This window comes from Syzygium oleosum, unplaced genomic scaffold (genome assembly GCF_021117445.2).
Source record: "Syzygium oleosum isolate NSW1041296 unplaced genomic scaffold, Sole_v2.1 Sole_v2.15, whole genome shotgun sequence".
In the NCBI taxonomy this organism is placed as follows: domain Eukaryota; kingdom Viridiplantae; phylum Streptophyta; class Magnoliopsida; order Myrtales; family Myrtaceae; genus Syzygium; species Syzygium oleosum.
Genome location: NW_026607499.1, coordinates 2,675,996 through 2,689,159, shown reverse-complemented (window position 1 = coordinate 2,689,159; position 13,164 = coordinate 2,675,996). Strand labels below are relative to the sequence as shown.

The 13,164-nt window shown below is 43.6% G+C and overlaps 3 protein-coding genes and 1 pseudogene across 3 annotated transcripts; 1 reads left to right on the top strand and 3 right to left on the bottom strand.

Moving 5' to 3' along the window:
- Positions 1 to 444: 444 nt before the first annotated feature.
- On the top strand, positions 445 to 3,241 carry LOC115678064 (uncharacterized). The gene is made up of 8 exons (XM_030601368.2): positions 445 to 698; positions 885 to 906; positions 1,666 to 1,722; positions 1,809 to 1,890; positions 2,053 to 2,148; positions 2,232 to 2,356; positions 2,448 to 2,466; positions 2,785 to 3,241. The coding sequence occupies exons 1-8, from the start codon at positions 599 to 601 to the stop codon at positions 3,025 to 3,027; spliced, it is 744 nt and encodes a 247-aa protein (XP_030457228.1). The 5' UTR covers positions 445 to 598; the 3' UTR covers positions 3,028 to 3,241.
- A 125-nt stretch (positions 3,242 to 3,366) lies between these two features.
- On the bottom strand, positions 3,367 to 4,836 carry LOC115678063 (uncharacterized; annotated as a pseudogene).
- A 2,395-nt stretch (positions 4,837 to 7,231) lies between these two features.
- LOC115678062 (brassinosteroid-responsive RING protein 1-like) lies at positions 7,232 to 8,172 on the bottom strand. The gene has a single exon (XM_056318254.1). It carries the CDS (start codon positions 7,907 to 7,909, stop codon positions 7,433 to 7,435), a length of 477 nt encoding a protein of 158 aa, XP_056174229.1. The 5' UTR covers positions 7,910 to 8,172; the 3' UTR covers positions 7,232 to 7,432.
- A 2,271-nt stretch (positions 8,173 to 10,443) lies between these two features.
- Positions 10,444 to 12,468, bottom strand: LOC115678054 (probable receptor-like protein kinase At5g24010). Its single transcript, XM_030601355.2, has one exon. The coding sequence runs from the start codon at positions 12,451 to 12,453 to the stop codon at positions 10,843 to 10,845; it is 1,611 nt and encodes a 536-aa protein (XP_030457215.1). The 5' UTR covers positions 12,454 to 12,468; the 3' UTR covers positions 10,444 to 10,842.
- Between the last annotated feature and the right edge of the window lie 696 nt (positions 12,469 to 13,164).

Sequence of the window (13,164 nt, the reverse complement as noted above, 5' to 3'; positions counted from 1 at the left end):
GCACAGACCGCACACGCTTTTCCCATTCATGCTGTATTTGTCTTACCGCACGTACCGGCCACCGTGCAACGAGCTCATCTATTACCAACTTTTATGTCGAGAAACAAGAAGAAAATTTCTGCTGTCTGTTTGTAATTTTTATTTTGTGGGCAGGACACCATATCCAAAGGGTCATGGAAAACAATAGGAGAGAGGAAGTTTCCAACCTGGGGAGCTTGGTATGATCTATGAAATGTCAGGCACATCTTCACGTCTCCTTGATCTAGAGGCAACCTAAGTTTCCGGATCCGATTAGTATTGGGCTTAGCTTGTAAGGGAACTGAAGATGTAACTGCCAGAGGCAATAATAGTAATTTCAGCCTAAGCTTTCTAACTGACTGGTGCACTTATCTTTTCACACGGAAGGGCCTATATTTGCACTGACAATAACTGCACGTTCCTAACAACCTCAGAAACGTCACTTGCCTTTTCCTCGTACCTCTGTCTCTATCTCTGTGTCTCTCGATCAATTGTCCTCCAAGCTAATAACCATCCCTTGGCTCTGCACATAAAATTCGTTTCGGATTCGATTTGTTCGTCGCGCTCGTACAGACAAACGATGGCACTGCAAATCCGCGCGGAGAAGATGGAACTGCGGCAGCACTACAGGAACGTTTGGCACACGGATCTCCTGAGCACCATCAGCGCCGATTTCCCTTGTAATCATTCTTTTTTCTATCTTCTCCTCGTTTCGCAATCAGTAGGTTCACTACTCGGAGATGTATCGATGTGTCGCAGCTTTTTCTGGGTCATGATTTTCTTTTCTTACTATCATTGTTCGAAATGTCTTGGTTTGATGAGATGAAATGACTGACCAGCTCCGCTCCTTCTGTTTTATTGCGCAGATTGTTGCTTTGCAGTGTGGTGGTACGACTTCTCTATTATATTTTTTATCTTTCTGAAATTTAGATTTTTCCATTGATATATTAGTGTTCATGTCACACTTTTTAATCAAGTTTGTGCATGTGACGTAATGTTTCAGGCTGTTTTTATGCATCATTCTGCAATATAAGACCTGGATCAATCTGAGCTATTTCTGTGACCAGCTGTGTTTTAGGTTTTTTTGTACGAAGAGCATGTGTATGCTTACATTGTACCTTTTGTATGATTATGATAGATAAACATCGATTAGTTGCATCTGATCAGTAACGAGTCGTGATTACGGAATGCGAAAATGGATCAATGTAATCTCAGAATCTCCAGTTCACAACTGGGAAACTGAGAGAGGGTTCGAAAAGAAGATAAATTCAGCAGCTTCTTATTAACAAGCAACATAAGTCTGAAGTGAAATTGTGAATGAGTAGTGATGGGTGTATTAAAAAGGTTTACGAAATTTAATATCCTAAATGATGCGGTATAATTTGAATGGTATGCCTGCGGAGTATCCGACACAGTTGTGGCATATCACTTGGTATGTTAAGTCAGGTTTAACAATTTAGGATCTCATACAGTCTCTCAATTAAAACGCGATCTACTTCCTATTGATCTTATTGTCCTGACATTGTTTTTAGTGACATTTATCATGAATAGTTGGTAGCATCTATCCTGGCCTATTCATCAAGAGATAGTTACACTCAGAAATCTGTATAATCTTCATTGCCAACATTTCTTCATTTCTTTGAGCAGTGGTCCGTGTGCTTCATTCATGCTGCGCAGGCGAGCTCTTTACAATGATATGTCGAGGTAATTGATGGCACTAGAGCCTTTTTCTGGCAGAAATTCATTTATTATTGATACTGAGCCTCGTTCCTAATTCAACTATATTACAGGTATACATGCTGTGCTGGCTTTATGCCATGCAGCGGTAGGTGTGGAGAAAGCCAGTGCCCTGAATTTTGTCTTTGCACTGAGGTATGAGCGCGATCTGATTTCAATCGACTCTCTTGGCTTCTTCTTGATCTGTTTATGAACTTACAAAGGTTCTGCTTGCTTTGTATATTACATGTCCGCTAAATGTTTCCCTTCTACTAATGCTATCAATGTCATGTCTTTTTCACTTCTCGCGTTGTTAAGGTTCTCTGTTGCTTCGCAAACTCGGTCGCCTCAACCCGGTTCCTTTTGCAAGACGAATTCAACATACAGACAACGCAGTGCGATAACTGCATCATTGTAATGCTTCATGCTTCCTCATCTTTCCAACCCGTTGATTGAGCATGTCAACCTCTTTTTTGACTGATCGCCTTCTCATGCAGACATTCATGTTCTGCCTCCAACAACTGGCGTGTATATGTTCCTTGGTTGCTTGTTTGACCGGAAGTGAGGAAATCGAAGATGCTTCGCAGTGCTTGTCTTGCTTATCCGACATGGTTTATTGCTCGTAAGAGACTTTCCCTTTACCCCTCTCAACAGCTCTGGTGTGATGTATCCAGTAGCGTTTTGCTGATTATTTGATCTGCATCATCTTGCAGGGTCTGTGCATGCATGCAGGTACAGTACTATCTACTATCAGTTACATACTAATGAATCAGGAAGTTATGCCATTCCCCTTTATGTTGGTTTCGCTATAAATCAGATTATATTGAAGGAGGCTCTAGGAATGCTATCAACCACCCCCTTTGAGAATCTTTTTCCATTCCTATTCTAACAAACGGTAGCTGAATCATCGGATAGCAGTCTAAACATCCTGGTTCTGAATGACCGTGTCATCTTTAGCGGCCATATATTACCATCCCAGTACTCTATATGTCAAGAAGATTCCGCTAGAGAATTTGACTGCTTAGTTTCTCACTTTTGGATTGTATCCAGACCCAACACAAGATTGAAATGGACAAGAGAGATGGTAAGTTTGGGCAACAACCTGGAATGGTCGTGCCTCCAATGCAGCAGATGTCGCGGATCAACCAGCCAGTTCCTCCTCCAGCCGGACAGCCGCCACAACCAGCTTATGGGCCGCCACCTTATGGATATCCCCCTCCTCCTCAAGTTCAAGGTTATCCGCCTCCGGGTTATCCACCTGCTGCTTATCCTCATCCAGGACATCCGAGATGAAGAATCAGTGCAGCTTTCCGGCAAAATATTATTCAACATGTGCATCTCATTATTTCAAAGAAGTGATTGTACAACAATAGCATTAACTAGTCACATTTCCCTAACTTTTGTTGCTATTGATGGAAGACATTAGCCGACGGATAACTATATACCCAGGTGTGTGTTTTCCCTGTCATTAAGTGAGTGCAGTAATAGACAAATAATCTTATCATCATGTGGCTCATAATGACTTGATTTTTGTCCTACTTTTGCCTTGGTGAGGTTTTGTCATTATGTTATGTGAACTGTGTATAATCAATAGTGGGATGCATAAATTGGGTAGCTCCCAGGACACGCTCAAGTTTTATACCAAGCTCAGCTGTTGGTCCATTATGGGGACAATAATGCGAACATACATCGAATGTCTAAAAGTAAAGAAGACAGGTTTCATTTTTTATAACAAAGTTTCTTGATAAACTTCCAGTGAGAAATTATTCCAATGGCAGGATGAGAGTTTTGGGCTAGAGATGCGAGTCGTCATTGTGCGTGTCTTCTGCAGTTATTTGAACGTCGTCCTCCTCTTCCAATACGCAGTGGTAAGGCTGCATGTCCGATAACTGCTGAGACTTTGGAGAAGTTTTTTGTCTTCTCATAATCCATTTCTGGGCATAAATACCTAGTCCTAGTACAGCTCCTACAGAACATACAACAAGAAAGAGAAACACCAACCCCTGCTTGCAGAAACACAGAACAAATCATATCATAACGTTATCGAGGCTAATGAAGAACATTGAACCAGAAAAAGAGAACGAACAATACTCACACTCATGTCACTATCCCCGCCCCGCTGATCCAATCTGGTCGAAGATGTACTTTTAGAAGAACCTGAAATTTACGATTTTTATTTGACCGCCGATCATATGAAACTATCGAAGTGGAAATCATGGCAAATCTACACAAAGAAATTGGGCTAGACCTGTAGTGGAATTTGTTGGGAGTGAACAATCGGCACTTCCTCTCCAGCCAGGAGGACATTCACAAGCCTCTCCCTCAACCAAGCATTCCGCCCCGTGGAAGCAGAAGATCCCGCCACAACGCGCGCCAGAATATTCACAGCGCTTGCCAGTGTACCCTGGAGGGCACTTGCATCTATATTCTTCACCCTGCACAATCTCCTTGCATTTCCCTCCGTGCTCGCACCAAAAAGAGTTTGTTCCATCGCACATCACCATCTCCTCATTGCAAAATTTTCCACTGTGATCCCGGCAGATAATGTCTTCAGTGCTACTTCAGCAATTCAACTAAGTACTACTAATATGAAAAACTGTTGCATGCCTTAATTGAAAAATTGTCACATTACATTGGATTTATGCCTCTAATATCATATGTGCGATCTTATTGGCAGCGAAAAAGGGAAGGGAACAACATTGAAGTACAAAATGCAATGATAAATAATCACCCGAGAAAGAGCCGATCACCATCTAATATGGTCGAAGGATCTGGGAACTTGCAGATGCAATCTCCGTTGCTGTTGCAGGAACCCATCCTGCACCGAGTGTCCTTGCACTGAAGAGAACTCGCATTGATTGATCCAAGAAACAGATAACATAGAACTAAGCGCCACTGCGTTCTTGGCCTTGTGGCCATCCTCGGTAATTCTCGAGTTATGCTGTGGAAAGAGGAGGAAGAGAGGCATAGAAAGCAGTGAATTGTCTTCACATTTACGGTGCACCCACAATTTTTTTTTCCCAATTTCATGCACTCTATGAGTCTTGCCTCGAGATCAAACAAGAGTGTCTTAAGGCTGAAGCAAAGCTGTGAACTAGAGACAGTGGGTGAGTGCGAGCTTTGACTTTATTAACTTATTAAGCACCGAATACACATTAGATTTTGATTTTGCTCATCCATTTTCATGCAAGGATGCTCGTTCATGGGGGAGCCAAATGTTGGATTATAGAATCATAGAGTCTCGAAGTTCACGAAAGTCAACTTATGGAATCCATGTCAAGTTCGATTTACCTAAGATTGCCCTAAATTTCTGAGAAAAAGGAAAACTCCCAAGACAAATCTCCATGTTCAGATCTGTCTACAACAGCCTAGTTTTCAAGACTAAGTCAGACATGAAGGACCCAACAATTCGAGTGCGCATCTTCAATAAACAAACGTTAAAAAATTGCGGAAGAAAGTAGTGAACTTGGTTCAAAGTTAGCAGCACTTCATAGGACAAATACAATTCATTCTTTGATAGAGCCTATTTGAGTAGTCATAACACTATGGAATTTGAAAGCGGAGTATTCAGGAGATACTTCTCATCTGTCGGCGAGAGGATAGCGAATAGAAATCCATATTCCAACTGAAACCCATTCATCTTTGTAGCTCAGTTAGCCAAAATGTTTTGTTCAGATTATAATAAATTTCTTATCCGAATACCCGAACCAAACTGTTGACTATGGGTCGGGTAATTACTGTGAGGGGCTCGGGTGAAATAAACTGCCTCAAGACATTTGCTTCATGCCGGGTCCGGAGTTGTGCCAAACCCGACCGGACCAGTTGACACCGCAAACTTTGTGCCATCTTGGTCAAGACAATGCTGATTAAGGCATTGCAATTGCCACGGATTCAACATAAGCTGATGCGTGATACTTTCTTTTTCCTCTTTTTCTTGACCATACTTTTGGTTAAACGAAGGTCATATAGATCTTAGGACCAACGAAGAACAATATGGGAAAGTTATTCGGTAAATTGAGTTCATACATTCTAAATGCAACGCCATATTTAGGAGAAAAACCTCTCCCCGTAAATGCATAGGAAGGGATGTTGGTGTCTGGAACATGGTAATTCCATTAATTCCTCCTCATCCTATTTTTCCAGATTCTCAAATCATTCAAGAGAGCGAGACCCGTTCTTTTGACAAACACTTGGGTCGGTGCAGGATAAACCGGATTAACCGTAGCTATTGATCATCTGAATCTCATGTGATACATGGACTCAAGCGAGAACTTCTCGAATCTTTCACAGCCTGGGATTGATAGTTCCTGCACGAACTTCTAATTCAGCATCCTAGGACATCGTCAATGTCTGTTACCATTTCTTTCTTCGTGTTCATGGATAGTTGTTCAGATGACTGCAGACATGGATCAAGCTCATGGACTCATCAAAGTCATCATGCAGAACCCACAATTTCTCTCCCTGGTGTTGTGGCCCGAGTTTGGACAACGAGTGATTCGTTGACCTAACATAAGGAGTTTAGACAGACAGAGACAAGGAGTTGGGACAATTTTAGCAAATTTTGGAAATTTGCAGCCGCTTCATGTATTATATTAGCGTCAAAGTCTTCTTTTTGTAGCCAAATGAGCACAACTTTATCCCATTTAAAAAAAAAGCAGAGTACTAGTATTCAATGCGTGCGGAATATTCATATGGAAACAGCAGAAACTAAATTATCACAACATGAGTGCCGGTCACGTATTGCTCGCATTACAATAGTCAAAGAGACTCCCGACATTGTGGTCCTTCGCATTGATGACAACAAGGTGCCAAATGAGAAGTTTCACACTGCACATTGGCCGACGGTCTTCAACAACCCAAACCATTATCTTAAATCTAAGCTCATGGACTACTACTTCTTGGAATGTTTGGAATGACAGAGTTCAGCTCCAGTTTTCAGTTTATAGGGGTAATATGGGATCCTTAGTAGTAGGTGGGGATCACCCGTTTTGATCCAGGACGCTACCGAGAAATTTTTACCTCCGATTCTAGCGCGTGCTCCCGGAAGAGCTCGTATGCAAGAAGGAAGCTTGAGCTCGATGCAAATGGCTAAAATATTTGTTGCTTTATACTATTATCAATCCCACAAAGATGGAGGGTCAAACCCATTTCTCAATTCCATAGAAAAATGAAAGGGTTCAGTTTGACCGTTATTAGTAAATAACCAGTTCGTTTCCTATGTGTTTGGGCATTTATTCATCAGATTGCTCAAGCATTTTAGCAACTGCTCAAGCCTCAAACTCATTGCAATTGCAACACCCCACAACTTCAAGGTTATTCTTTTCCTATGCGAATCAAATCGATTCAAACATCATTGACACAGAGACACAGAAAAGTGGGAAGCCACGAACACGAAGGAAAGCGATTCTTTCAAAACTCCGAAGCCACGATGAATTCTACCAAGAAAAGGAACGAGCCATGACAGAAAAGGAAAGATCTTCACACCGCAAATCTCACAAAAAAAAGGAGCTAAAAGGCCTAATTGGTATATCAAAACAAGTCATCGTTTTCGGTTCTTCGTGGGAGTAACATCAAGAAAAAGAAGTTGCAAAACCTTCCTTCTTGTTTTGACTCTTATTCTTGATTCTTGGATCTGAAGTAACTTGCCCTTTATGTATACGAGTTCACAGACCACCACCAATGCCTAAACCGATCTGTACTAACTGTAAAGCTCAAGAACGCCACCCCCAGAAGCAGCAGCATCCCACAACCATCCGTCGTACTCTTCCTGCATTCCCTTGGGCAGGAACTGGGTCCTGCACAGGGGACACGTTCGCCGATCGCAGTTCATCCAGCGGTCCAGGCAGCTCCGGTGGAAGACATGCTTGCAGCTCTTCAGCTCCCTGATCTCCTCCCCAACCTCGAACTCGTACAAGCAAACCGTGCAGCTCTCCGGCGGGTCCGACGATTCCCGGTACTTCGTCAGGGGCAGGAATTCTCGGATCAGGACGGCGGACACGGGCGGGCAAACGGGTGTTCGACCCTCGGGGAGAGGAGGGTCGATCTCGAGGAAATCGGAGAAGCCCAGGAGGTGGAGGAGGGAGGAGATGAGGTTCCTGATGAGGCGCAGGAGGGGGATTGTCTGGAACAAGAGCTTTGGTAAGGAAATCTCGGTGTAAGCAACTGGAAAGCCCATTGATTCTGTATCTAAAGCAGATGGAGTGTGCTTTTCAGAGAGATAGAGAGAAGAAGAAGAAGAAGAAGAAGAAGAAGAAGAAGGGGCTGGAAGGGAGTTCACAGGTTCAGCAATGGAGGACGGTGATGAATGATAATATGGTGGAAAAGTCTGAGTGGGATGATGATATAATCAATGGAGGCGGGTGATGAATGATGATACAGTGGAAAAGTCTGAGTGGGACGATGATATAATCACGGGGCTGTGAGTCAAAGATTCTGGATGGATGGACCAGTAGATGCCAGTGATCTGCAGGGAAGGAACTTCCTGTGGATTGTTTTTTTTATTGCGTGGAAAGTTGACCTGAGGCGCATGTGTACAGTTCAAGATATGGAATGGAATAGGCAAATGCCTCGTCATCCCCAAATGGTGATTAAGCAGCAATCGGGGGTGGCATTTTGCTCAATTTAGAAAGGCACGAGACTAGACCAGTCAGTGACAACCAAAAGACAATTAAGAACCAGACTATACAACCATGATTGGTCATGGCCAGCAGACATAGCTTGAGCTTGGGGAAAAACCGAGATTCGTGCATGGGAATCGCTTCATCGGGTCGATCGACGATAACTTGATGGGTCGTGAAAATTGCATTGACCGGCTAATTCTTAACCAAATCTCATTCAGTCCTAGGTAAGTTAAATGCTGAAGGTGGAGACTAGGCATAGAGGAGGCTAAATTCTGGTTGCAAATTGCAATGCCGAGATTGGATGTGCCAGGGTAGGCCAAAGCACTCAGGGCCCAAATGCGCCCCGAGACGAATGTCACAACACTATCAGTATCACTATTCACTAGTTGATGTTAATCAAATCACCAAATGATAGTGCCCGTACAATTGGTGGGAGAACAAATACAAAAGAAATCTATCTAGCTGGTGGGTGACTCACCTATCTATTTTGTGCTCCACAGTCTACAGATCAAAGTGGGAGATTACATGGAATGGCAAAGTGTGTACATTTCTCCTCATGAAGATGCAGCATCTGTGTAATGCTCTGTTTTACCACTAACAAAGAACGCAGCTTAAGTCGGGGGTTTTCCTGCTTTGACTAGCAAATGTTATGTGATTCGATGTATCAGAAGAAACATAAAGCTTAAAACGACTGAAACTAACCTATAGAGGGTAATTACATTATTCCAGCAGCAATTTGTCGCAAGCAAGTTCCATTTCTTATCCTGCTACTATCATAATGCTCGTGACCTTTAATTTCCAATAGGATACACCCTTGTTCCAAAGAAAATTGCATTACACAGATCACTAGACAAAACAACACATTTACAAACATTCGTCCACATTGGCAAAGCTAGCGAATTATCATTTTCGAGAGGAATGGACAATATAGGACTTCTAAATGAAAAAAGACGCATCCCCCTTTTAGGTCAGCTGATGCTCATGATATTTTAGATACATCCTTGTTCCAAAGAAAATTGCATTACACAGATCACTAGACAAAACAACACATTTACAAACATTCGTCCACATTGGCAAAGCTAGCGAATTATCATTTTCGAGAGGAATGGACAATATAGGACTTCTAAATGTTTGAATGACGCATCCCCCTTTTAGGTCAGCTGATGCTCATGATTTTTTAGATACATCCTTGTTCCAAAGAAAATTGCATTACACAGATCACTAGACAAAACAACACATTTACAAACATTCGTCCACATTGGCAAAGCTAGCGAATTATCATTTTCGAGAGGAATGGACAATATAGGACTTCTAAATGTTTGAATGACGCATCCCCCTTTTAGGTCAGCTGATGCTCATGATTTTTTAGATACATGTGCAGAATTTCCCTTGTACAGGCTGCTGAAACGATATGTAAGAAGAAGTAGCACAATAGATGCATGCTATCACTTCTTTCTTGCATTAATCATCAAGCATCTGCAAGTATCCACTAAGGAAAAATATAACTATGACCGATGAATAATGACACTACGTATCTAGACATAAACGAAACATTATAGAGAAGGCGACATAACATACAACACCTCTCCACAGGAAGACAACCTCCGACAAGAGAGAATTTATAAAGCTGGTGTATGATAACAGAAAAACAAAATCGGAAAACTCCAACCGGTTGCAACAGAATAAGAAGATACCACTCCCCCATCCCCTCCATTTTTCAAAAAATTACCCCATACTTCCCATCAATTTGAAAAACCCAAAACACGGGTTGAGATTGTTTTAGTCTACGAACTAGGGAAATATGATTATGGAATCCTGGAAACTAGTAATCGGGAAGGCCTACAACAAACTTCCGTAGGTTTTGGACAACTAGAATAAAGTGCAGCAGGTTCTAATCTTTTTTGGCAAGTCCCAGTATTCTCTGAGATCAAATCTAGATATTCTGGGAAGCAGAGACTACCCAGTTAAGGCATACAGATAGGAATGCCTACAAAGAACCACCCGGCAAACGTCTTTGGCAATTGTCAGGAAAAAAGAAACAACAGTAGCTTCCATTGATCGTTAAGTAACAGAAAGTCATCAAGAGAAATTAGAGAAAACTCACTGGATAAGCAAGGTTTTAGCAAACAGAAGCTAATATCTACAACATACAAGCTCCTTCCCACTCATAAACTCGACAAACTTCGATATGATTCGTATTGCTTCATAGTGCTTTGACATCAGGTAAAATAATGAGGATATTGTAATACCAACAAGAAAGGCACGGACATCTTTTTTCACATTGTAAGGAATACTACCAACAAAACTTACAGGATAATTACAACACATACACTCCAAGCTTATAAACCCTCTTACAGGCCCCAAACTACAACTCGAAATAACAGAAGCCACAGAAGCTGTCGCACACATCGACAGTATACTTTCACTAACAGGCAACAACATTTTGATCCTCCATGACCAATTCCAAGTACATGTTACAAGTCATGATTTATCCGAACTGTTGCTTGGCTTGTTTCAGGCTTAATTCTGTCATGTCTGTCGGCAATCTGGTCCATGCCACAGTGTGGCTTACCCCAGTTGTCCTCCTATGCATGACCACAGACATACTCAGCAGCAAACAAATTACAGCAACCAAAGGAACCAAAACGCCCATGTTTCCTCTTGGCCAGCTTTTCAAAATAAATCCACCACACACCTCACCATCAAGGCTACCCATTGAGTTATTCAACTTCATGACCTCCACACCATTAAGAATGCCATCAATTGCATGCGCCATGCTATAATTTGAAGGTCCAATGCTCACACTCAGAATCCCCGAATCATCTCTTTCAACTACAAAATCTGCATAAAATGGTGCTGCCAGAACCTCATTTACCACATACGAGAGATCGAAATTTTCAAACACCAAGAACCCATCGACATACACGTTGAAGTATAACAACTCAAGAGAAATACTAGCAATGTCGCAGAAATGCAACCGAACAAGATACTTATAATCTCCGGTCACTGGAAAAACCCATGTCATGTTAACATTAGGTACTGTTGCATTTGTGCTTTTAATCACTCTGGCAGAATTGTACATATTGTCAGGGCCTACTTCACGGCTTGCACCTCCCGTTTGGTACTTAATCCTACCACCAAAGGATATCCTTTCCGATCCATAAGTCGACTTCAGAAAAGCATCATCAGGAACCCAAGTCCTCCACAGAGAATCATTAAAGGGAGTAACCTTCGGACCACCGACAGTAACCCTATATAACACTTCGAGCGCTTGCCGGTTCAGTCCATCGAAGTTCACTATTTTGCCACCGTCAATAAGCTGGGCAGTCTCCAAAATCAAATCTTTGGGCGCAGATATCACCTCAATCGCATTGACAAATCCAAATTTCGACCTCTCAGCAGGGACAAACGTAAGAACAAGCTTTTCTGCATCGACCCAGATCAGATACTCCTTAATTACGGGCCTAGACTCGCTCTCGCCGCTAAAGTTACTCAGCACCACATACCCATCCACCAAAACATGAAATCGCGCGTCACACATCTCCATCCTCGAGGAATTGAACCTATGGAAATGAAGGCGCACCATGTGCGTCCCCCTCTCCCGGACCTCGAACACGTACTTGGAAGGTCTGGCGAAGGCCCTCGCCGTGCGGTAGATCTGGGGCGTGCCCAGGGCCGGGCTGCCGTCGTGCAGCGAGATGGTCCGGGACGAGGCCAGGACCCTCGGCGAGCCGGAGCCGGACGAGTCGCCGAGGAACGCGCGGTTGTAGACGGCGGCGTCCGCGGCGGAGCCGCAGTTGACGAGGTAGTTGTCGACCGGAGAGAAGGAGGCGGAGGCAGGGAGCGCGCGGAGGAGGGCGGCGGCGCACGCGCAGAGCAGCAGGAAAGCGCACGGCTTGAGCTTCAGGGGCGCCTCCATCTTCGCGGGGCGGTGCGCGAGCGGCGGAGGAGGAGGAGGAGGAGGAGGAAGAGGAGAGGCCGATTTCAGGAAGGGGAGCGAGTTGGAGGGGGCGAGTCGACTCAGCGAGCTGGGAGACGGCGGGGTCGCTACGCGGTATACAGCTGGAGCGAGACGCGGGCGAGGTGCGCCATTACGCATTTTGATTGATACGTCCCACTCCCCATTTCCTCCTTTGACGGAGTCGTGTCGTCGTTTTCATTGGAGCCGACAGGGATAACGATACGAATGGTCCGTGAAATTTGATCCGATGCCTAACATGATCGTCCCCGTGGACTTTCAATGCGTGGCTAATTTAGTCCCTGAAGCCGTCCCACGCCGGCAATTTCCGATCTGAATTGGCTGGACGGATTTGCCCGTACATCCGTTCTTACGACAACGGTAGGTGTCGCAAAAGAGGTTGTTATTTAAGGGGCCTCACGAGTCAACTGCCTTAAAATCTAACATTACTGAAATATTTTCACATGTTGTCATATTTGATTGATAGGTAGATGAAGATGAGGAAGGCAATGAAGAAGAAAAGGAAGAACAATAAGCTTGCAGTTGGCCATTGACATTTCATGTACAAATCGCAAAATGGTGCCATATAATGCAGGGACTAAATTGAACAAGTGTCAAAAGTTCATGGACGACATTACACATTAGAGTAAATTTCAGGGACGACCACGTTGTAAATTGGACGTACAAAATACCACGGATCGTATTGAACAATTTGGAAGAGAGGCCTTAAAGGATGTGTTTGGACCATGGGCTGAGCGTTTGCGGCCGAGCCCGACCCGAGGTATCACCTGGTCGGGCTGCGGACCCGACAACCCGGCTCTGCGCCTTCCTCACTTCCCTTCCCTTCCCTGT

Coding starts and splice junctions, on each gene's coding strand:
- LOC115678064 (XM_030601368.2), top strand. CDS start 599: ATGGCACTGCAAATCCGCGCGGAGAAGATGGAACTGCGGCAGCACTAC. Junction 907..1,665: donor TGTTGCTTTGCAGTGTGGTG/GTACGACTTCTC, acceptor TTCTTTGAGCAG/TGGTCCGTGTGCTTCATTCA. Junction 2,149..2,231: donor AGTGCGATAACTGCATCATT/GTAATGCTTCAT, acceptor CTTCTCATGCAG/ACATTCATGTTCTGCCTCCA.
- LOC115678062 (XM_056318254.1), bottom strand. CDS start 7,909: ATGGGCTTTCCAGTTGCTTACACCGAGATTTCCTTACCAAAGCTCTTG.
- LOC115678054 (XM_030601355.2), bottom strand. CDS start 12,453: ATGCGTAATGGCGCACCTCGCCCGCGTCTCGCTCCAGCTGTATACCGC.